The sequence below is a fragment of the Megascapheus bottae genome, chromosome 5 (genome assembly GCF_031878675.1).
Source record: "Megascapheus bottae isolate mThoBot1 chromosome 5, mThoBot2.hap1, whole genome shotgun sequence".
Classification (NCBI taxonomy): domain Eukaryota; kingdom Metazoa; phylum Chordata; class Mammalia; order Rodentia; family Geomyidae; genus Megascapheus; species Megascapheus bottae.
Genome location: NC_143513.1, coordinates 15,592,939 through 15,617,468, shown reverse-complemented (window position 1 = coordinate 15,617,468; position 24,530 = coordinate 15,592,939). Strand labels below are relative to the sequence as shown.

General features: G+C 34.2%; 1 protein-coding gene across 1 annotated transcript in view; it reads left to right on the top strand.

The window, feature by feature from the left end:
• Window positions 1–23,841, top strand: part of Snx13 (sorting nexin 13) — a 116,107-nt gene extending 92,266 nt beyond the window's left edge. The window contains exons 19-26 of the mRNA XM_090332728.1: window positions 1,182–1,289; window positions 3,493–3,603; window positions 11,706–11,867; window positions 14,060–14,131; window positions 15,282–15,427; window positions 16,019–16,087; window positions 17,907–18,019; window positions 20,392–23,841. Of these exons, the coding sequence (XP_090188854.1) occupies window positions 1,182–1,289; window positions 3,493–3,603; window positions 11,706–11,867; window positions 14,060–14,131; window positions 15,282–15,427; window positions 16,019–16,087; window positions 17,907–18,019; window positions 20,392–20,639 (1,029 nt within the window). The 3' untranslated portion in view covers window positions 20,640–23,841. The remainder of the gene's footprint in view (window positions 1–1,181; window positions 1,290–3,492; window positions 3,604–11,705; window positions 11,868–14,059; window positions 14,132–15,281; window positions 15,428–16,018; window positions 16,088–17,906; window positions 18,020–20,391) is intronic.
• Window positions 23,842–24,530: the final 689 nt, after the last annotated feature.

The following is a 24,530-nucleotide window of genomic DNA, read 5'->3' as shown; positions in this document are numbered from 1 at the left end:
AAAGTTTCATGGACTTTAGTGCTCAGGTTGGCTTTGAACTGAGATCTTCAGATCTCAGCCTCCTGAGTAGCTAAGATTACAGGCCTGAGCCACTGCACCTGGTTCTGACTTAGGTTTTTGTTTCAGATATATAAGACTAACGGAACATTGTGTTTAAAATCTAGACTTCCTTTGTTATATTGTTTAGGGTTTTAAAAAGATTTGGTGTTTCTAGAATTATTGTTTTAATGGGTACTGTCATTTTTGTTTTTTGGTGTATTGATTTATCAGGGCTGGCATATCAGAATGTCACAGAGTGGGTGGCTTATACATAAGAATTTACTTCTTCCATCTCTAGCAGTAGAAGTTCAGTATCCAGGTTCTGCCAGATTCAGTTTCTCTGGAACAACTGCTCTTGGCTTAAACACAAACAGACATATACACACATGTACACATACCATACACACACACACACACATCATACAATGTATTTGTTTGCATTTTATTTAATCAGAATTTAAGGCAGATGCTGTATTGCTCAAAACTTTCTTCTTTTAGTCTAATCTCATAATTTTCATTTAATAATTCATCTAAATTTTCCAGTGTGGAAATGGAAAGTAGGCTTAATGTCAGTATCTGGTGTTACATACCAGGAATTGTTTTTCTTTACAGAAAGTGTTCCCATTATTTGAGGCAAAAATGTTTGTTAGTTGTTGTTTTTTTCAAGTTTGTTTTATTTCAAAGTGTGCATCACATGGGAAAAGAATGGAAAGTGTTAGAAGTTCCTTTCACTGCTGCTGGCTAGGCACAGTCATAGCTAAAAATGGCTTTGCTCTTAAATTCTTAACTAGAAGTTAGCAGAGTTAAAATCCTGCGTTTCAGCTAAGTGTTGCAGGTTGCTATCATGGCACCATTGGTGCCAATCAAGATTTTTAAACATTAATGGCTCACCTAAATTAAAAGAGTAACAAAAATATTAGCAGTGTTTATCATATAAATGCTAAGTCTCTTAATTACTATAATTATGTATAAAACCACGTATGGCTACATACATCTTTATATTTGTCACTCTTATTTGTAATTAATAAATATTACAACTGTAAATTGGATATGTCTGGACAATATTTTTTTATTTTTAGTATGTAGAGAAATTGTCACATGAAAAATTCTATTTTTGTAAACTTATTGATTATGTCTTACAGTTTGAAAATCTGTCAAGCATATTAAAGCTTCCTGGTAAAAGGACTTTCAATAATATGGATAGAGATTTTTTGGAAAAAAGGAAAAAGGATCTAAATGCATACTTGCAGGTAAGTCCATATTTATTATTTCTAGTAGATGTTTGTTTGATATGACACAGTGTCAATTTTATTATCAAATAATACTAGAGGATTAGAAGTATAGATCAATGATAGAACATATACTTCACATTCTTCACACCATTATAAAAAATAACCATAATAAAAAATGACATTGTTACTGTTATAAGATATATAACCACTTTTGAGCAATGTGTCAGATGTGACAGTGTATTCAGTTTTTCATAAACACTACTTCTGTGGTTACTGATAGAACATTTCTTTCTTTTTTTTTTTTTTTTCCCCTTCCAGTCTTAAGGCTTGAACTCAGGGCCTGAGCATTGTCCTTGGGCTTTCTCTAGGCTAGAGCTCTACCACTTGAGCCACAATATCACTTCTGGCTTTTTCTATGTATGTGGTACCAAGAGATTGAACCTGGGTTCATTCTAGGCAAACACTCTTAACTATTAGGCCATACTATTGGCCCCTGATAGAACTTTTCTAAACACATCATAGTATTATCAGATTTTGCTATTCCTTGTTTAAATGTATCCATAGTTATAACCTTTTACATATTAAAATGCTATTTTATGATAGCCTAAAACTTAAACATTACCTATTCAATGTGTAGTAGCACTTCATGTCATATCAAAACCCAATAATTTTCACTTACACATTTATTATAATCATTTGTACAAGGGGCTTTTATTTTGACCAAGCATGCATAGAATGTATCTTGATCACATCTTCTCCCTCTGTCATTCTCCTTATCACCTTCCCTCAACAAGCTTAATATTAATAGATTTTTATTCCCAGATAAATACATGTAGCTGCCTGCCAGGTAAGGCTTCTAAAGTTATAGAATAATTCAAGAGAAGGATTTATCTGAAAGTTATTTTTTTAATGTAGTAGTTTCTTCTTGAGGAAAAGTTACTTAGTGCATAAGTTGTTAGTATTCCCAGAAATAATTTCCTTTTAGATCTGCATATCCTGGTTGTAGATACAATATTAATAACTTGTTATGCTTTGTAAAAAGTAATGGGTTATTTGTTTTACATATATTAATCAGGGTATCAGCTGAAATCTAAAATTTTCCATTATCTATCCCTGTCTATTCTATAAAATTATGGATAACCTACAGATCCCAGACATTATCTAGTGCTTATTTCATTAACAGTAGAGTTGAATAGAAGACTCTGTACTACAAAACCTGAAGTAATTACCAAGTAATCTGGCTCTTAATAGGAAAAATTTCTGATCTTACCTTACAACTTACAAATATAGTAAAAATAATACTGAATACTGCTTAGATAACTCATAACTGAAGGGGCAATAGAAACATATATATCTGTTCTTTCCTATCCTCGTCTTCACTTGGCTTAGAGCTGAATGTCTGGTAATATTTGGTCCTTGTTGAACATTTTGATTTTTTTTTAATGTTTCAGTTTAGTTGTAGTCCATTTATAAGATTTTTTTTTTTTTGCCTGTCCTGGGCCTTGAACTCAGGGTTTGGATACTGTCCTTGGACTCTTGGGCTTTCTCAAGGCTAGGCTCTACCCTTTGCACCAGAGCACCATTTCTCATTTTTTTTCCTATGTATGTGGTACTGAGGAATCGAACCTGGGTCTTTGTGCATGTTAGCAAAGCTCTCTACCACTAGGCTAAAGTTCCAGCCCATTTATAAGATTTTGAAGATGACAACTTTTTTCCAAATCTGTTAACTTTAGTGTATCTTTTGGATGTGGCTGTACTGTATATTCTTTAGCTTGTGAACTTGCTGCTTTGAAAGAACTAAGCAATGTAAAGTTCATTTGTAGTTATGGAAGCAGTATTTCATTTTAAATTTTGTTATAACATCTGAAAATTTTTCTTTTGATTATTTTGCATACATTCTGTTTTATAAAATTCTATTTTATGTTAATTGAATTTTTGTATAATAAGTTTTGTTAATGTGGCTCTTTATTTTAAAGTGTTAGATCAGAAAAAAGCATGATAAATATTTATAGGCTACTTTCTCTTTGAATGTCCTGAAAAATCAAAGTAGCATATGTAAAGAATAAACAATATACCAATACAGTTGATAATTCCATTTTAATCATGTAATTGTTTTTTAAGTATAAGGTTAAACTTTTTTATTTCATAGCCTTAATTTTTTATAAAATGAAAGCATAAACAGTAGTTATAAGTTCAAAATACCTTTTATTCATCTTTTTAGTTGCTATTGACACCTGAAATGATGAAAGCATCCCCAGCTCTGGCTCATTATGTATATGATTTTCTTGAGAACAAAGCCTACAGTAAAGGGAAGGGGGACTTTGCTCGAAAGGTAAGCAAATGGTTGTACTGATATCTATTTTCTCTTGTGTTGTACTAATTGGTTTCACCATAATATTTCACACACACATATATTGTACTTTGATTGGATTTACCCCTTCTATTGCTCTCTCTATCTCTTCATCCCTCTGTCAGTGTGTTTTCTTAGATAGCATATTCACACACAGATATGATATATTTTGATATTATTCACCCTTCTCCCATCTTTTCAACTCTTAAATCCTTATAGACAGTCGCACAATACTGCAATAAGAATCAGTGTTCAGGAGTCTCTATTGTACGTTGATAATACTCTTTTAGAATATATACTGTAGCTACATTGTTTTGTTTTTAAGTTACTTCTGTATGGGTTTATATAGTGGTTATGCTAATTAACATTCCTAATGAATTGTCTTGAGGATTCTTCATATACTCTACCAGCAATTGTTGCTTGTGTTCTCTGTGATAGCAATTCTGATGAGAGTGACATAGACTCTTAATGTAATTTTGATTCGTATTTCCTTTTTAGACGGCATATTGAACATCTTTTTGTGTATTTACTGGTCATTTCTACTTACTTCCTTGTTGTTTTGTGCCAGTACTAGGGCTTGAACTCAAGGCTTTGGGATTGTTGCTTAGTATTTTTTTTTCCAATGAAAGCTTTTTTGCTCAAGGATAGTGTTGTACCATTTAAGTCTCATTTCCACTTCTGTCTTTTGAGTAGTTAATTGGGGATATGAAAACCCACAAGAGTTTTCCTACCCAGGCTGACTTCGAACTGTGATCTTCACATTTCAGCTTCCGGAGTAGCTAGATTTATAGGCATGAACCATCTATGTCAGACAACTTTTCTAATTATAGAAAAGATTAGATTCACATGTGTTTTAAAACTTATCTTTTTTTTTTGGTGTGGGGGGAGTAGGTGGGGATGGGATTGTGGTCCTGGAGCTTGAAATCTGTGCCTGGGTGCTGTCATCCATGAACTTATCTTGCCCAAAGCTAGCGTACTACTATTTGAGCTACAGTAACACTTTTTGTTTTTAGGTTTTTTTCTGAGTAGTTTATTAGAAATAAGAGTCTCATAGACTTTCCTGCCCCTGCTGGCTTTGAACTATAATCCTCAGATCTTAGCCTCCTGAGTAGCTAAGATTGCTATACTGCTTGGTGATTATCTGCTGAGTAGCTTTTATGTGTGAACTCCTCCTTTTATATGTGGATTGTGAGCTAGCAGTAAGTTCAAAGAAAGGGAAACAAATTGACATTTAAAATATCACATTAAGAGAAATTTAAGATTTCTTACAAGTTTTCATTATCTTGAGCAGGAAATGTTTTAGGATGAAAGGAAATGCTTTTTCCTTTGAGTAAGAGGAAATAGACTATGTTCTGGGAGGATCTATACCTTTTAAGGTAAATCTTAGTGATTTTTTTTTGTGTGTGTGTGTGTGTGTGTGTGTGTGTGTGTGTGTGTGTGTGTGTGTGTGTGTGTGTGTGTGTCGGTCATGGGATTTGAACTATGGGCTGAGGTGCTGTCCCTGACCTCTTCAGCTCAAGGATACTGCTCTTCTCTTTGAGCCACAGTTTCACTTCCTGTTTTCTAGTGATTAATTGCAGATAAGATTCTCACATTCTTTAGTTCCTGGGCTGGATTTAAACCTCAATCCTCAGATCTCAGCCTGCTGAGTAACTAGAATTACAGGCATGAGCCACCTTGCCTGGCTAAATTCTTTCACATAAAAAAGGATCAGAGATCTGTACTTAGAATAATAAGTTATTTAAAATCCTTTTAAATAACATATAGGATATGAGACCTGTATTAAAGTAAGATGCTAAGTGAAAAATAAATAATTGCTCAAATGGGACAGGATGAATTAGTTAATAAGAATATAAGCTTTAAATTAGATAACCTTAAGTTCAAATCACTGTTTAATATTTATTAGCAATGAACTTGAACCTGTTATTATTTTGGTTCTTTAGTTCTCTCAAGGAATATGAGAGCATAGTGTTAGTCAAATGCAATATTCTATGTTTAAAACTACCTAACATAAGCCAGGAATCTGGCTTAGTCGTAGACTTCTTGCCTAGCATGCAGGAACACCTGAGTTTGATTCCTTGGTACCACATACATAGAAAAAAGCCAGAAATGATGCTGTGGCTTAAGTGGTAGAACTCTAGCGTTGAGAAAGCCCAAGGACAGTGATCAGACCTTGAGTTCAAGGCTTAGGACTGGGGGGAGGGGGCGAATCCTACTATTCTTCTAAGATTACCCTTAGAAAAAAATATTAAATTGTTGATAGAAGGTAAACAAATTAATAATTTGAGATAGAAATTGTATACTTTAATGTCTTGTATTTTAAAACTAATTGATACTGCAGTTCCCATGTTAAATACTTTGCTTAAATAGTGAATTTCCAGGCTTAAACATACATATATAATGAAACCAATATTTTATTTATGATTGAAGTGATTACATGTAGAATCTAGCCTGAAATACCTTTATTAAGTACAGTGCTAATATCTTTCACCTTTAATCCTAGCTAGTCAGAAGACTGAGATCTGAGGATCACAGTAAGAAGCCAGCTTGGGCAGGAAAATCAGACTTTTAATTTCAAATTAACTACTTAGGAAAAGCTGGAATTAGAGCTGTGGCTCAAGTGTTAGAGTGCTAGCCTTGGGGCGAAGAAGTTCAGGAACAACATTTAAGTCCTGAGTTCAAGACCAAAGACAGGCACAAATGAACAAATATTGGAAGAATAAACATATTTATAATCAATAGAGATGTTTTTCTTATAGTCTTCTGTTTCAAGGTTGCATTAATTTTACTAGTATGTAACTAATGAGATAAGAACAGGTTTTTGAGAAAAGAAACATTACATATACACACCATTTTTTAGCAACCAGAAGTAGCACATCTGTATATACAAATGATTACTTTGCATATTTTTATTATCAATGACTATAAATTTTTTTATATTTTTATTGTAATAAAAGGGTTACATGATATTTGCCAGATAGAAGGTGCATTAATTCACATACATTGATACCCTTTCACATTACCCTCCCCCCCCCACTCCCCCCCCCCCCCCGTCTTGGTTTTCCCCCCTTCCCTATCAGATTTCAAATAACCAAATACAAATAAATTCAATATATCAGATAACAAAGTGAGATACTGTAACAATATGAGATACCCAAGGGACAGCAAAGGAGATGAGAGATAACAGTACATTAAGGACAACAATCATTCGTTATATGGCTTTTGTTTCATTATCCTGGAGGTCCTTTCAGTTAGCTTCATACTATATGGCCTTATGTATCAAGGTTTTGCTCTATTGCAGATCTCTGCTAGTAGAGCCCAAGGTTTCTACTGATTATGACAAATGAGGGAAACCATTGAGCCTAAGTTCCTTTGAGTCTGGCTTACTTCACTTAATACGATTTTTCCTAAGTCTTTCCATTTCCTAACAAATGGGTCGATGTCATTCTTTCTGACAGCAGCATAGAATTCCATTGTGTACAAATACCACAACTTGTTGATCCACTCATCAATTGAGAGACATCTAGGTTGGTTCCATATCTTTGCTATGGTGAATAATGCTGCAATGAACATTGTTGTGCTAGTGGATTTAGTATGCCCTAGATTCTGGATGGTTGGGTAAATGCCAAGTAGTGGAATTGCTGGGTCAAGGGGAGTTCTATGTTTAGCCTTTTGAGGCACTGCCATACTGCTTTTCATAGTGGTTGAATGAGTTTGCACTCCCACCAACAGTGTAGTAGTGATCCCTCCTGGCCACATTCCCTCCAGCATCTGTTATTATTCGTTTTCCTGATCCTGGCCATTCTAACTGGAGTGAGGTGGTGGAATCTTAGAGTTGTTTTGATTTGCATTTCTTTTATGACCAGAGATGTTGAGCATTTCTTCATATGTCTATAGGCCATTTTTGTTTCTCCTTCAGAGAAGACTCTCTTTAAGTCTTTGGCCCATTTTTTAATGGGATGGTTGTTACTTTGGAGATTGCTTTTGGAGTGATTCAATTTTTTGAGTTGTTGATATATTTTAGATATGAGGCCTTTGTCCATTGTTTGGTTGGTGAAGATCTTCTCCTACTCTGTAGGCTTCCTAATTAATTTACTAGCTATGTCCTTTGCCATACAAAAGCTCTGCAGTTTAATGCAGTCCCACTTATCCAGCCTTTCTCTGATTTGTTGTGATTCTTGGTCCTTATTAAGAAAGTTTCGACCTGTGCCTCCTATTCCTTCTTGTAAAGTTTTCAGTGTGTAATGACTATAAAAATTCTTTTCAATCATTTGTAGCAGTCCATAATTACATACTTTAAAAAAATCATAATGGGGGCTGGGAGTTTGGCTTAGTAGTAGAGTGCTTGCCTAGCATGCATGAAGACCCAGGTTCCATTCCTTGGTAGCACATACATAGAAAAAAAGCCAGAAATGGTGTTGAGGCTCAAGTGGTAGAGCTCTAGCCGTGAGAAAGGCGAAGGACAGTGCTCAGGCTCTGAACTCAAGCCCAAGACTTGCAAATAAATAAATAAATCATAATGACAGTTACCAAGGTTATCTTGACCCTCTTACAACTGTCAGAATAATATTTATGTGAAACAAGAATTGTGATTTTTTTCAGTTACATTTCTCTACTGACTAAATTACAGTTGACTTTTTTCCTAACTATAATGTAGTAGAAGTGGGCACCAAAGGAAATAATACACACACAAAGAATTTTTCTAGACTTTCATGCCTGAGTTGTCTTTAAACCACAGTCTTAGCTTTCAGGGCCTTTTATCCAGTTTTATATTATGACATGTAGGTATTATTGAATTCAGACATCTAATGTTAAAATTTCATAATGAACCTTTCCTTTTTCTGTGGCCAAAATGGTACTTCAATCCCTTTGAAGTGGCATTTCAATGCACCTTCCCACATTTGCAGGAAGATTATGTCTTCCCCCTTATCCAAAGAGCTGAGACAGAAGTGCAGTGTTTAATCTATGAGCATCTGAAAAGCAGGTAAGGTAAAGGTTGTACAAGGACATTAAAAAGGTCAACAGATTGGTAAAGTGGTCCAGGTTTACAGGAAGAAGTATGCCATCTACATTGAACAGGTACAACTGGAAAAGGCCAAAGGTGTGCCACTGTACACATGGGCATTCACTTCGGCCAAGGTGGCAGGATAAACCTGGACAGAGACCACAAGAAGTTTATGAACAGAAACCAAATCCTGCCAAGTAGGAAAGGAAAAGGACAAATATAAGGAAGAAACAATTAAGAAGATTCAGGAATGAAATAATCATACATTCAATTTTCATTTATAAACTTCTTAAATGAAAAGAAATTCCATATCTTGTTGCTAATATAAAGAATTTGAATTATTAATAGAATGAACAGATAACATCTATAAAAGTCAGCTTAAATTTATCTATTAACAATTTAAAGTTTACTCCTATGCCTGGTAATTTGAATGTTTATGCATTTGTTTGTTTAGTTTTTCATTAGCTAAATCCTGTTTTGTAAATGTAATCATCCAGTGATAGACTCTGATGTTGTGCTTATGAAACTCTTGTTTTTGGTTAGGCATCAGAATAGTTGGTAGAGGTTTTCTCTCCCTTTGTTTACCCCTCTCTCCTAAAAATATGATGTTTGTCCTTGAGTCTCAGAAATTGCAGATACACATATACATAGAGGGAGAGAGAAACTAATTCTTTATAAGTCTGGAATGGTACACTAGTAACATTTTAATATCGTACTAATATTGTAAGATTTTCTCTTTTCTTAATAGTATCAGTGGTAGGTCAGCCCAGAGCATAGATAGCAGGTATTAATCTAATCAGTTCATAAGTTTTTAGCTGCACTCACGTCTCTGCTACGACATATAAAACATATAAATATCTAAAATATTTGTGAAGGTATTCTAATGATCCTTCTGGTGAGCTAAGTAATTATATAAAATATACATGCATACATGTATACTTAAACAGAGCACACACAAGAATTTCTTTCATTTTTAAAATCTTCGTATTTCTCATACTTGTCATTATTCCTTATTTTAAACTTTGCTTCTTCTCTCAACAATGTCTCACTGTAGATTGGATGTCCCATGATGCATATTTGCTGTATTGTTGGCCCAGCTCATGCTGTAGGGATAACCAAAACTCCCAGCCATTTTATAGTTGTCTTGAGATTCATGTTAGATTGGCTGTACTACTTGTTTCACCTATTCTGGTTTTTCTTGATGAATACATAAATGGAGTGAAGGAGGTTTGTCTTGCTCTATTAACATTGTGTTTCATTCACATAAACAATGATGTTTAGTTTGTTATTCTTTCCTTTTTTATGTTTAATACAGAATATAATTCATTTTCATAGTTTTTATGTGACTCAACACTTTCTGGGGAATAGTCTTTAACTTTTATTCATCTTTTTCTTTTCATTTTTTATTTATTAGAAGTCTCTTTTCAGAGTCCCTTGTAAAACTTCTTAATTTGTTTAGATTTCTCTCCCTTTCTTAGTTGAAATGATTTGACGTGTACAATCAGATATTAAATTTTGTGTCCTACCCTCAGAAACCTTTTTTATATATCTGGTCACATTCTCTCTTTGTCTTTCTCTCTCTCTGTCTCCCCTCTTCTCCCCTTTTGTCGGTCATGGGACTTGAATTCTGGTCCTGGGCACTGCCGCTGAGCTCTTCAGTTCAAGGCTACTGCTCTACCACTCTGAGTCACAACACCTCTTCTTATTTTCTGGTGATTAATTAGAGATTAAGAGTCTGATGTATTTTCATATCCAGGCTGGCTCTGAACTGCGATCCTCATATCTCAGCCTCCTGAGTACCTAGGATTACAGGCATGAGCCAACAGCACCCAGCCACATTTTCTTTTAAACATAATTGTTATATTGTGCCTTTTTAAACTATTATTTACTTGTCTATTTTGTAACTCATTTCTGTTTTCTATAATAGACACTATTCCCTTAATAAATACTAATTGAGCATGTAATGCATTTATTTTCTCCTTTTTTATTATACCTTTTTTGAAAATATAATTTTATTATCATTATTAAGATGTTGTAGAGTGGTTACCATGTCATAAGTCAAATAATGAGTACATGTCTTATTTGGACAGTGTCACCCTTCTTTTCCCCTTCTAGTATCTGCCCAAATGTTACATAGATCATTTTCTACAGTATATGCTGAATAGCATGATTGCATTCCTTTACCTTTGCTCAAAGTCTCCCTTTCTAAGCTTCCTCTTTACTCTCACTAAAAGAAAAAATAAAAACAAAAGCAAACACATCACCACCAACAAAACCAGTAACAAAAAACTCCCCAAACCCATGTTTACATTTCCTGGCGTTCAATATTGATAAATAGTATTTTTAATGTTCAGAGAGAAGTGATACTTCTGGGTTTCTCCCTTATAAGTATCCTCATATAGTCTCACTGTGTGTGAATAGCTAGAGCCTTATATAGGTTATCATGTTCAGTTATAATTTAGATCTAGCTTCTACATGTTAGAGAAAACATGTGCCATTTGTCTTTCTGAGCTTGGCTTATGGAATCTGAAAATATTATTTAGTTTTTCATTTATTTTACCTTATTTTTAGCATCTATTAAAATGCTGCTTTTAGTTGTAATAGAAGTGTATAATTCTACTTATATATGTTTCTGTTTTAGAAAACTTTTTCAGGATTTCTCTAATAAAGATGACAGTAAGATAAGGCACATAGGGCACAGTAGTATATGCCTATAAGCCTACCATTCAGAAGTCTGAGGCAGGAAGATAATGAATTTCTGGTCATCCTGGATTATATAACAAATTCAATGTTAACTTAAACTATAAAGTGAGACTTTATCCTCCCCCCCAAAAAAGGACACTGAGTGATAGATTCATTTTCCAGCAATAACCTCATCTGTCAGTTTTTCAATAATTTATATAAACACAATGATTCATTTTAAGACTCATCAAGGACTGTTGTTATATTTTTAAATATGTTGATATAATAGACACTGGAAAATCACTGTATATATTGCATTGTTTACTTTTCTATACTTTTAAAATGAGTAACATATATGATATAATAAAAATCATCCTACATGTGTTTTTCTGTTTAGATGGATACTTTTGTAAATCCTCTTCGAAATTCTATGAGAAATGTTTCAAATGCAGTTAAATCCCTTCCTGACAGCTTGGCAGAAGGAATGACTAAAATGTCAGACAACATGGGAAAAATGTCCGAAAGATTAGGTCAAGACATAAAGCAATCATTCTTCAAGGTAAGAAGACATTTTCAGTATTATCTAAAATGAGCCTTTAATGTCCAGCACCGTATATTGACCCCTTTTCCAACATCATTCAAACACATAGTCTTACATATAATGAAAAAATCCTTTGAGAAATAGGTACTAAATATCTGGTCATTGTCAACTTCTGCTGTGGTAGTTTTAAAATTCATTTTAAAGTGATTATTTAAGATGAGGGAATTAATACTTTATGTACCCTTTTAAATATTATTTCATTACTTACTGTGCAGTGCTATAACTTGCTTAGCAAATAAGTACTTTTTGCAAATGAGCTGTGCTAGTATTTATTCAGGAAACATGAAGTTCATTTGTTCTGATTGACTCATGGAGGCACCACCAGATCAAGGGGAGAAAGAGTCTTTTCTACATGGTCAGTCTCTGGGTCCTTCTGTCATTGATCTGTCCTAGATCTCCAAATGGTATAGAAGAGTCTCAAAAAGCTTTTTCATTGCATTAGTACATGAAGTACTAATGCTGTATTCCTAAATTACATTTTAAAAATATTTTTAACAAGCTCTTGAAAAAATACACAGAGCAAGCTGTTAGACTTTTTCTTCTCTGCTAGGTCAGATTTGAACAAAGCAAATATATATGAATACAAATCTTTCTGAATATAAAATGGTTTTTGTGAATTAAAAAAATTGGTTTAAAAAGAAATTGGATTCTATTAGGCTATATAAAGTAATGCTTTATATTCATTCTCTTAATAATTTATCATGTATATTGCATACTAAATAGTTATTTAACAAATTTTTGTTTTAAAAAAAAAAAAAGAACTTGATGGGCCAGGATAGCCTAGTAGTAGAGTGCTCATCTTGCATGCACAAAGCTCTGGGTTCAATTCATCAGTACCACATACTCAGAAAAAGCCAGAAGTGGTACTATGGCTTAAGTGGCAGGATGCTAGCCTTGAGCTTTGTCCAAGGATAGTGCCCAGGCTCTGCGTTCAAGCCCCAGGACTGGCAAAAAAAAATAAAAAATAATAGTAAATAAATGGATGCTTTTACTGTGGTTCATTGTTATTTGTAATTGGAACTGGAATGAGGGGCAATATCACTTCTGCCAGCTACTCATTTCACTTATACTAAAGTCACTGAACTTTCCAGACATTTTTGTTCAGTAAACATGGGAGATTAAAGTAGTTAACCCTGATAACCATTTCTATGCTGACAAATGAATTGCAGATAACATTGATTTGTCTGTTCTTTCTCCTTAGCTTGTCTAATATTTGTTCAGTTTATTAAGCCTTTCAGCAAACTATTGAAAACTTATAGTAAGAAAGACAGTTACAGTTCTTCAAGTTATTTAACCTTTCTTAGTTTTAAATTTTTCTGGGAGATAGAGTCTAAGAAGTCTCTCCCTCTGTGTTATAGCATTCTCCTCACTATTACAATATACCTGGAAAAACAATGTCAACACCTTAAAGGAGGAAAGGTTTATTTTGGTTGGCAGTTTCCGTCATTGGATCATGATGAGTGGGAGGGAGGAGGCAGCTTGGAGATCAGTACAGCCAAGACAGCAGAGAGAAACGGGGAGGAAGAAAGCTGGGAAGATAGACACAGTCCAATAGATTAGAGGAAGGGTGGCTTTCTCTTTTTTCATGTTTTTCTCCCAGCTTCACACTTTTGGGATGGCCTCCTTTCCCAGCCTTTTTCCTTTCCTTAGTTCTTTCTGGAAAGCAATCTCATAGGAGAAGCAAAGATGTGGTTTCCTAATCTATAGGCGTTTTTCTGTCCAGTCAAGTTGACGCTAAAGATAAAGATCACACCTTAAAACTGAAAAAAATCAGGGTTTTTTTTTCTTCCAGTCCTGGGGCTTGAACTCAGGGCCTGAGCACTGTCCTTGGGCTTTCTCAAGACTGGAGCTCTACCACTTGAGCCACAGCACCACTTCTGGCTTTTTTCTGTATACATGGTACTGAGGAATCGAACCCAGGTCTTCGTGCATGCTAGGCAAACACTCTACCACTATGCCAAACTCCTGGCCCCTTTTTATGTTCTTTAAAAAAAAATTTTTTTTTTGAGTAATGAAATCAGCATCCTAAGTTTTTAATTCTTCCCAATTCTAGATTGGTGGAAAAAAAAATCAGTCAAATGCTGATAGTTGCTTTGGTTTATTACTTTGCTCTTTTACAGTTGAGTTTGTTTACTTTTTTTTTATTCTAGGTGCCTCCTTTAATTACAAAGACTGATTCAGATCCTGAACATTGTCGAGTCTCAGCTCAACTTGATGATAATGTGAGTTAATTTTATTCTTGATAATAAGTACAATAATTGTAACTCAAGTCATGCTTGGCAGATCTTAACTTTTTCATAAATACAATATGTACATGGTCATTCATATGTGCACTCTGTATTTGGTAAGCTGGATAAATTCTGAATGTATTCAAGTAATCAATGCTTTAATGGAAAAAACAGAAAATGACCAATGTTCAAGAAAGCTCTGCTTTTTTCAAGGATGATCGGATCGTCTCTTCCACTATCCTAATTTCAACTCTGCTTTTATGCATTATATTAGTGAAAGTGTAAAGCATATTTAGTCCTGCTCTCTTTCCTTAACATTGATATATTCCCATGCTATTTCATGTGATATTTGTTTCTATATTCTTACAGTTTTGTAGTGCTTTGTAAATTTCTTTGTAAATTTTGGGAAATTAGTTTACCACATTATGCATGGAACTCCTTGAACATGACCAAAATAACAAGTGCATATTACTGTTGGGTATGTACTTAGAAACATAATTCCTCAGTCAGAGGGTATGCATAAATTTTAGAGATTGCTACCATATAATTTATCAAGCTGTCCGTACTACTTACAGTCACCAGCAATGCATGAGAATTGCATTACTCCATCCCTTGCAAATAGCCAACACTTTTCGTCTTTTTAATTTTAGCCATTCTTTCTGTTATATTTCATTTGAGTATAGGACCAGGAGTGTGGGTGGCTTAGTGGTAGATTGCTTACCTAGCATGTACAAAGCCCTTGATTCGAGTCCTCAGTACCACATACTCAGAAAAAGCCTAATCTTCAGAAATCCCAAGGACAATGCCCAGGCCCTGAGTTTAAGTCCCAGGACTGGCCAAAAAGAAAAAAGGGGCAGCTTATATACTTATTTTCTTCTGTGTGTTCTGTTGCCATTTAACAGAACACATTATGACTACAATGCCTCTTTGTTAGTGTCACCCCTTTTAATATTCTACCCACCCCTCTTATCTCACCCATTGTGTATATGTACCACATTTTTTTGACCTACCCATCTATTGTAGAACATTTAGGCTATTTCTATAATTTGGCTATTGTGTAACACAACAGTTTTATAAAAGTAGCCATTCATAGTAAATAACTACCTCCAGTAAATTTCTTTGCTTTTTTCCATATTTTTTTCAGGTGGATGACAATATTCCACTTAGGGTCATGCTGCTTCTAATGGATGAAGTATTTGACTTAAAAGAGAGAAATCAGTGGCTGCGAAGAAATATCAAAAACCTACTCCAACAGCTTATTAGAGCTACCTATGGTGATACTATTAATAGGTACCACTCTTCTTCATTGTTTTTTCTTGAAGAGAATTTGATTCACTTTTAATTTTTACTTCATGAAGTCTATTACTCAACCTATATATCTAGACTTTCTTCTCTGGCCTATTGTTTTTTCTTTTTCAGTACTGAGGTTTGAACTAATTTCTGTCACTTGGTTTATACATAAGTCTAGCTTATTTTATGTTGTTTATTTTCAAGGTAGGGTCTTGCTTCTTGCCTACCTCTGCCCAGTCTGTAATCCTCCTATTTGTCTTTTTCTGCATCACTGGGGATGATGGAAACATGCCATTGAGCGCATTATTTGTGCTTTCCCTAGTATGTAGAATAACAGGTGCACACCACTGAGCCCAGCTCTTGAGTGCATCATTATTTTTAACTGGGAAAACTGTGATTCCCAGCTTCCAGCTCCCAAGGAGCTTAAGATGACAAGTTTGAGCCTCTTCGAATCTTGGCCTGTAGGCCTTTTAAGATCATTAAGGCAATCTCTTGCTTTAGGGCAATGTGTACCCTCTTGATCCATGAAAGTCGTGTTTATTTTATTCACACTCTACTAGTTTAAGCTCACTCAACTTTCTTTACTTTTAGAAAAATAGTTGACCATGTTGATTGGATGACTTCACCAGAACAAGTAGCCGATTCAGTGAAACGTTTCAGGTATATCTTAACACAGTCACTTCTTTCAGGTAGTACAGAGTTTAGCATTGGTTTTAACTAATTAATTTTTACTGCGTTTATTTCTTTCCTGGACATAAAATTGGTTCTAGACTTAGACACTACAGGAACCTGTTAATCTTTGTTTTTCAAAACTAGAATAAGATAAGTATGAAACATAAATGCTAAAGATAAGGCTCTATTTTATCAAAGTACTATAACTTTAAGCTAATTAAAATATTAGCAAGAAATAGCGTGGTCACTGGCTAATTTGAGGGATTTGTATTTTTCAGTTATATTTACTAGCCTTGATTTTGTGTGGTGTTTTAGAATTTTATGTATATATGTCACAATATTATGATTAATATTTAAATATATGAACTTTGATATAAGTTGAGCAGCATTGATACATTAATTCATAGTTCATGCTGCTAAAATATTAAGCCCCTCCTCTGTTCCTAGCATTCTGAGGAGAGATAAAATATGTTTCCTCCAGGAAAGCACAGACAATAGAAAAATAAACCTCCTTTATAGAAGTGTTTATGCAGTGCATGAAAAGTCTTGGGAAAGGAAGCAAAAAGAAAATTATCAGTATTGAACAAAAGCTGTGTATTTATATATGCTCTCTGACTTTATCCTACATCACAAGGTAGTTGCTTTTGCCTCTTATAATGAATACATTAAGGATTAAGAACGAAAGTAGTTTTCCCATAATCTCTCATGATGGGAAGAGAAGAACCAACTCTAAAGTGAAGTTTCTCCCTCTATGTCCATACTATTTCTAAAATTGGTCTTGGTAACTCCACATATTTAACATAAAATGATGCTCTCCAGTACAAGAGTTTCACTTTGGAGAATCATAGGCAAGTGCTCTACCACTTGAACTGTATCTCCAGACCTTTTGCTTTCAGTATTTTTCAGGTAGGTCAGACCATGGTCTTTTCACTTTTCATATAGCTGAGATTTCAGGAATGTACCAGCACACCTTGCTTGTTTTTTGAAGTTAGTGTCTTGTAACCTTTATCCTGGATTGTTACTGGACTTCAGTCCTTCCTGTCTACATCATAAGTATCTGGGATTATAAACGTTAGCCAGTGCCAAATACCAGCCAGCACCCAGTTATGAAAGATATTCTTCCTTAGTTGTAGTTCCCAGCTTTAGTTATACATTTGAATCAGCTGGTGAACTTTAATAGTTCCTGGATTCTTTTTCTAGAGATACATGTCTTATTAGTCTGGTAGAAAGCCTGGGCAATTACAAGATTTAAAAATTCTCAGTATTTTTTAAAGGGCTTGGTTGAGATCAGTTGCTTGGGAATCTCCCTATTTCAAAACAATTATGTTACACCTAGGGGACAGGAACCAAGCACACTACGAAAGTAAAGGAGAAGGCATTATATGTGTAAAGACTATCGTATTCAACCCACGTGTAAGAATTTGTTCTGTTGGCTTAGTTGTAAGGAAAGTGGAATGGCACAGCTAAAAGATATGGGTTGAAGGAAGGGATGTAAATCAGCAGTTAGTTGCCCATTTCTTAGTTTTAATAGTTAAAATATGTTTGTTCTTCTGTTTATTCCATTTCTTTTCTTTATTAATGTTTATATTCTATTGTGCAGGATGTAAATTTTTCTTGTCCTTCCATACCTAAAATCAAATCATGTACTTAATTGTTTATTGAATGTCATTATGCCTATGTAAAATTTTAGAAATACTTGTCTTTCTGTTTATATTTGTGTTTTCCATAGAAATTTGGAATAATTTAATCAACTTGTATCATTAGAAAATGAAAATGCTTATGAAATTTATTCAATCTTCTTAAATAGAGATGCATTTTGGCCAAATGGCATTTTAGCAGAGACTGTTCCATGCAGAGATAAAGCTATTCGAATGAGAACAAGAATTGCAGGAAAAACTAAATTACTTGCTATCATGCCAGGTGAGTGGATATATATATATATATATATATATATATATATATATATATATATATATAAAGTTCATTAATTTGTCATTCATTCTAATTCATGAAGATAACCATTTGATAACTGATGAAATACTAGACATATATTCTTAACTAATTCTTGTGGCATTCAAAGGAAGTGAGTCATTTTTACCTGTTTTGTGAGTGAGGAAGCAGAAGGTAGGAATGACCATCCTAAGGTTGATAGCTACTAAGTAGCAAGATTGTGCTTCCTGTTTGGGTGACTAGCAAGCTTATTCTTTGGAAGACTGCCTTGTTGGTTTGAAACGTCTTGGGAATTAAGTTATTAAATAAAGAAAATAGATGACCAGAAGTTGGTACTTTGTGCCTTTAATCTTACATATTTAGGAGGCTGATATCTGAGTATTGTGGTTCAAAGCTAGTCCAGTTAGGAAATTTTTGTTGAGACTCTTACCTCCATTTAGCCACCAAACAAGCTGAAATGGAATAGTGATTAAAGTGGTAGTGTTCTAGCCTTAAGCAAGCTCAAGAGACAGTGTCCAGGCCCTGAGTTCAAGCACCAGGATCAGAGCTCACGCACGCGCGCGCGCACACACACACACACACACACACACACACACAGAGTAAATAGCATATAAATGGGCTGTAAAATAACGTTAAGGAGGAATTTTTAATATCTTCCTCCTCCTCTTCTTGCTTTTCCTTCTCCTCCTCTTGCTTTTCCTCCTCCTCTTCCTCCTCATCTTCTTCCTCTTGTTGTTGTCATTGTCATTGTTGTCGTTCTTGGTTTGAGCTCAGGGCCTGAGCACTGTCCTTAGGTTTTCTCAAAGCTAGAGCTCTATCACTTGAGCCACAACATCAGTTCTGGCTTTTTCTATGTATGTGGTAGCGAGAAATTGAAACTGGGTCTTCCTGCATACTAGGCAAGCACTCTGACCAGTCAGCCAAACTCTTGGCCCCTCAATGTTCCTCTTATGAAACTAGTCTTTACATTTGTAAGGATCATGTTTCTATCAGTTAAGATAGAGATCTGACAGATGATTGTACTGGTGGTATAAAGCAAGAAAAAAAAACATTGGAAAGAAATGTTAAATATACAGATTATTTCTATTACAATATATCAGATTTTGCACTAATACTAAGTTAAGCAGCTGAACAAAATCACTTAGCAGGTATTTATTGAAAGTTTATCGTATATTGGACACTTTTTAGTGTGTTTTTTGTCTTCTTGAAGTTTGCATTTGGTTAAGGAGATATAAACAAGTAAATAAAGCATGTCATGTGTCAAATAGTGGTAAGTGCCAAGGAAGGAAGAAGAGGCAGGGTCAGATGGGATGCATTTGGTAATAGGATGGCCAAGGACCACCTCACTAAGGAGGTGACATTGTTGTGACCATGTGAAGGAAATGATGGTACATATAATATCATGATTCCTATACTAATCCTTTGCCTGCTTTTTTAGTAAATTTTCAAGTTTGCTTTAAATTATATTGTATACATATCTATATACAGACCTTTAGGGTGTTGTGTATATCTTTCTAAAGCTTTATCAAAATGTTTGTTACTAGAGTGCTGATGATGGATACTTCTAGAATACTCATGTATCGTGGTCCAGCACTTCAGAACCTATACTAACTTGATACTGTGACCAACTTGTTTTTATCATATTATATCATAGTCATCTTTAATATTCTACTCGTTTCTCTATCACAGGAATTTAAAATTTTTCCTGCCTTTATGTTTATACTAATTACTTTTGTATATACTGCTCGTTTGTGTGTTATCTTAGTACCAGTCACTACTCTTTGAGCCCTACTTCCATTTCCAGTCTTGGTGGTTAATTGAAGAGTCTCAGTCTGTCCTACCTCAGGTGGCTTTAAAACACTATCCTCAGATCCTGACTAGCTGGAGCTAGGATTATAGACATAAGCCATTGGCACCTGGCAAGTTCTTACACTTGTATGTATATATATGTACGTATGTATGTATGTACATACATATGTATGCATGTGTGTGCTGGTTCTGGGCCTTGAACTCAGGACCTGGCACCACCCCTGAGCTTTTTTGCTTGCAGCTAGCACTCTACCACTTTGAGCCACAGCTACATTTCCAACTTTTTTGGTCAGGATTGCTAATATATTCAGAATCCCTGAGCCTGGGTGTTAACTGCACTGCAACATTGATTTTCATTGCCTATTCTGTAAGTGGATGGTAGGTGCGTGTATGCATTGCAAACGGGCATATATTTTAAGTGTCAGAATACATAAGTAAAACTCATTAACTTTATGCCTGCTATTTATGTTATTCTTCTGTGAAGTTTCCTTTGTCTGAGTGATGAATTATCTGTATTTTTCTTTTCCATTTAGATGAACTGAAGCATATTATTGGAGCTGAGACAACACGGAAAGGTATTCTTCGTGTTTTTGAAATGTTTCAGCACAACCAGTTAAATAGGAGAATGGTTTATGTCTTCTTGGAAGGCTTTTTAGAAACCTTATTTCCACAGTATAAATTTCGTGAACTTTTCAACAAACTGCATTCACGGTCAAAGCAGATGCAAAAATATAAACAGAAACTTCAGACTACTCAAGCACCTTCTTTACAGAAAAGGTGACACTCCAATCTGTGAAGCTGGTGTTCATTGTGTCAAGGATTTATGGTATGGACAGATCCAGACCTTCTGGGGGCCTAACTCGTATTGCTGTGTTTGCACCGATCTTTTAGTGTCTCCGAATAGATTACTGATACATCCATAAGCCTCTTGTTCATCTCCTTTTCATCTATAATTCAGCCACTACCAAGAGAAGTTTCTGTATTTTAAATGATTTGGTGCATAATTTGCAACATTGAGAGGATTGCCCCCATCTCATGGAAGAATGGAGTTGGTCTCTTCCGTATCAAATTAATCAGCATTCTCCAGCAATGACAAAGTGCCAGAATGTATATATGAGCCAAGGAAAGCACAAAATCATGGTCCAGATTGACTAATTTGTTTAATAGTTGGAGACTGTGCAATGTACATTTTGGAAAGATGGTTGCCTAACGGGTTTTTTAGGTATATGTCAGAATTTTGATATTGTGTGGATTAGCCCAGTGAGTGGGACAACTGTTTCAGGTCTGGAAAAAGTAAAAGAATGCCCTTAAAGCAAGAAATGTTACAATTTTGTGACATAATACTATAATATAAAACCAAACAAAATCAAAATTTGGTTAGATTTATTATTCATTGACATAAAGCAAATTTTACTTGATTCTTATGTGCTATAAGGGCTATATTTTGTTCTTATGGTACTCAGTCATTAAGTTTTATTTTAGCATTCTGTGTGCAAAAGGAAGCAAGTGGTAACTCTAAGGTTCAAAATTATTAGTTTTATCTTTTAACAGATTACTGATTATACAGAAGAATTCATTGAAAGAACTGCCAAATGCATTCTGCTCTAAAAAGAAAAATAGAAACTGAAAGAAAGCGTATCTCAATTGAAAGTTACCATATAATAATTTTAAGTTACATGATCTAGACATGCCTTATATAACTACAAAAATAGCAAATCAGAGGATTAATGAGCTTGTTAGTCATATGTAAACATACAGATTCCTAATTCTATTATGTGTACATATATAAAATCAATAATGAAAACAGACTGTACTATTTTTTAAATATGCTTTTATTTATATTTCACATAATGTAAAATTCTAAATAAAGCTAGTATATAAAACCCCTTGGTGTATACATTTAAGTCCCTAAGATAATTTTATACCAACAACAAAACAAGATACCTTTTCCAGTTTTGAAGCCTCTCTATTTTGTTCATCTTAAAGTCTTCTTATCCCTATATGCAGGACTTCTGCATAGTTTAACATATTTCCATTTACTAATGGTTTGGATGTATCAGCTTTTTTTGTTCTAAACTATTTAACACTAGAACCTTAAAATAGTGAAGCTATTTATTAGACCACTGAGCCAGTATTCTGGTGTTAAAAGAGTGTTGGGTGCTTAAGATAAAGGGACAGAGTATTGGTATCCCAGTTATTTGGGAGCTTTTAAGATGGGAACAAGACATGGTATGTCTTGTTTTCACTTAGATGTTATTTACAAAGTGAAGCCTGTTAACAGAATAAAGCCTTCCTTTAAACTTTATAATAATTATATTTATTAATAATGCTGTTGTGCATACTTAGAGTATGCAGGTATTCAGCATGTGTTGCATGTTGAGAATTACATAAGTGAAATTCCTTTCATTGCAACTTGCAAGTGAATAAAGTTCTAGAGGATCTGGTGGAAGAAATGTATCTTCTGCCCCAGTGAATCCCCTACCCAGCCCCTCTCTGCGCTTTAAAAGTGGGTTAGGTGTAACATGTCTGTATGACACATCAACATGGCCGTAAGTGCAATGATCATCAGATATACTCCTGCCCATTTCAAATATATTTTTGACAATAAATTTAAGAGTATGTATACAGAAGAATTCATGCAAGAGCCTAGAGTGTACAGGTGAAAAAGCATTTCTGTGTAATGTGAAAAAGTAAGAAAAAAAAAATACTGCCTATCAACCAGGGAAAGAAAAGTTGTGTAAGGCTGCAAGTTTTCCTAGAGCCCTGTAAGATAACTGAACTCATACCAAAAACTATTTGAGTAAATGGGTTTTTAAGGTAATCTTTGTTTAAAAGAATTTATATTTCAAAAGCAGAAATGTCAGTAGTCTATGTTATCGGTGGTGCAACTTCTCTATGCACATGTGTGTTTTACATCAGAGCCGTGGCCATGCTCAGATAGAGTTACTTTTCGAATGACTTGGTTAACCTTTGTAAACCCGTCAGTCAAATACAGTGTACTATGGATCAATATGCATTTATTGCATATATGGACACAGTTATGAAGAGGCTTTATGTCTTATGATAGTTGATTTGAATGTGATTTGTAAGTCAGTGGTGCCTTTAGGCAAAAACTTTCAAAATTAATCATTCTTTCTTTGGTTTTTTTATTTTTTTTCAGGTAACATACATACTACTAAAAACCATAGTTTATTCACCTGAAAGTTGATTGTATGATTTAAGTATAGCACTTAGATGAACATTCCCTGTCATTAGGGTGTTCAAACTAGTTGCTGAAAACAATTGTGCCATTGACCAATGGATGCACTCTGTTAGCCTTAATTTTTTTAAAAAAATAAACAACAAAAATAAAAACATTTAAGACTTTGTTAAATATTCAAGTTTGCTCATTATAAGTTTGTGCTGCTGGTGTTTGGGTGGAAAAAAAAATCAAACAGTTAAGTGCTACCAGGAGTGTACCAATTTTTTAAAAAGAAGAACAAATATAAAATTTTACGATCTAAAATTTTGATTTTGTGCAATATTTTCTTTTAATGCATGTATATTTCAGTAATTGTAAAATAAATTAATTTTTAATGTTTTGAGATGTAGTTTAAAACTGTCTTCTTAACCCAACCACTTACATTCTGTTGTTTCTGTGTCTTCTTATTTAATGACTTGTTTTAAAAGTCTTCTGCTTACTCCTTGTGAAGTTCTTTTATTAGTAGTAAGTTTTGCTTATGGGAGCATGGCTCCTGTATTACAAGGGAAAACTGATAATGAGCACATTTTAGGATTATAATTGTTAGAAAGATAAATTGTGCATATCATTGTACAGTGTCAACTGTGTGCCTAACTGTTCTATCAATGATTTCCTTCTTTAACAAAGAAGAAACAATCACAATGTTGGTTATTTTTATTAGCTACAAAGAAGGTTAAAAATTTTTTTATTTTGTTTGCGTTATGTTCTGTCCATTAGAAAATACTAATAAAGTATTAACAAACATCTTTGTTGGGTTTGTTTAGTAATATATTTTTGTTTTACTCTAAAAATACTTGCTAAATCATCTTATTTTGAGGATCTGCATATATTCCAGTTTTATTTTAGGAACTGAGCAATTCAATTTCCAGGATAATAGGTGTGCTATTCAATGATTGCTTTAGCTCACTGAATTTTAATTTTGCCTGTTTGGTGCACACAGAGTAAACATTTCCCTTTCATAAAATTATAAAGTCATTTTTCCATTGATCTGTAATTAGGTAATCCATTAACAATTTTTACTTAGTGTCATTCTAAATTCATATCTAGGTGATATTTTACAGTTTCTGTTTCTATTTTCAAAGGCAGTAGATTCTGCATGCAGCAATATATTCATGACTGGTTGTTTGTAATATTTGTACATCCTTGGAGCTGTGTCCACAGACTTCTCAGACACCAGAGGTGACAACTTCTCTCTTACCAGGGACAGATGTAGTATTTCTTCAAATGATCTTGCAAAATATTAGTCCTTTGAAGATGTTACTGGATGGAAAGCTTCATAGTCTAATACAACTCATGTAGAGCTGCACACAGTACTAGCCATAGTGCCAAAATGCCCCTTCAATTTGAATGCTATCCACAGTTGAAATTCCCTGAGAAATCTGTTAACTTTGTTTACTTGATTCTCCAAAAGTAGCCACAAAATGTTTTTAT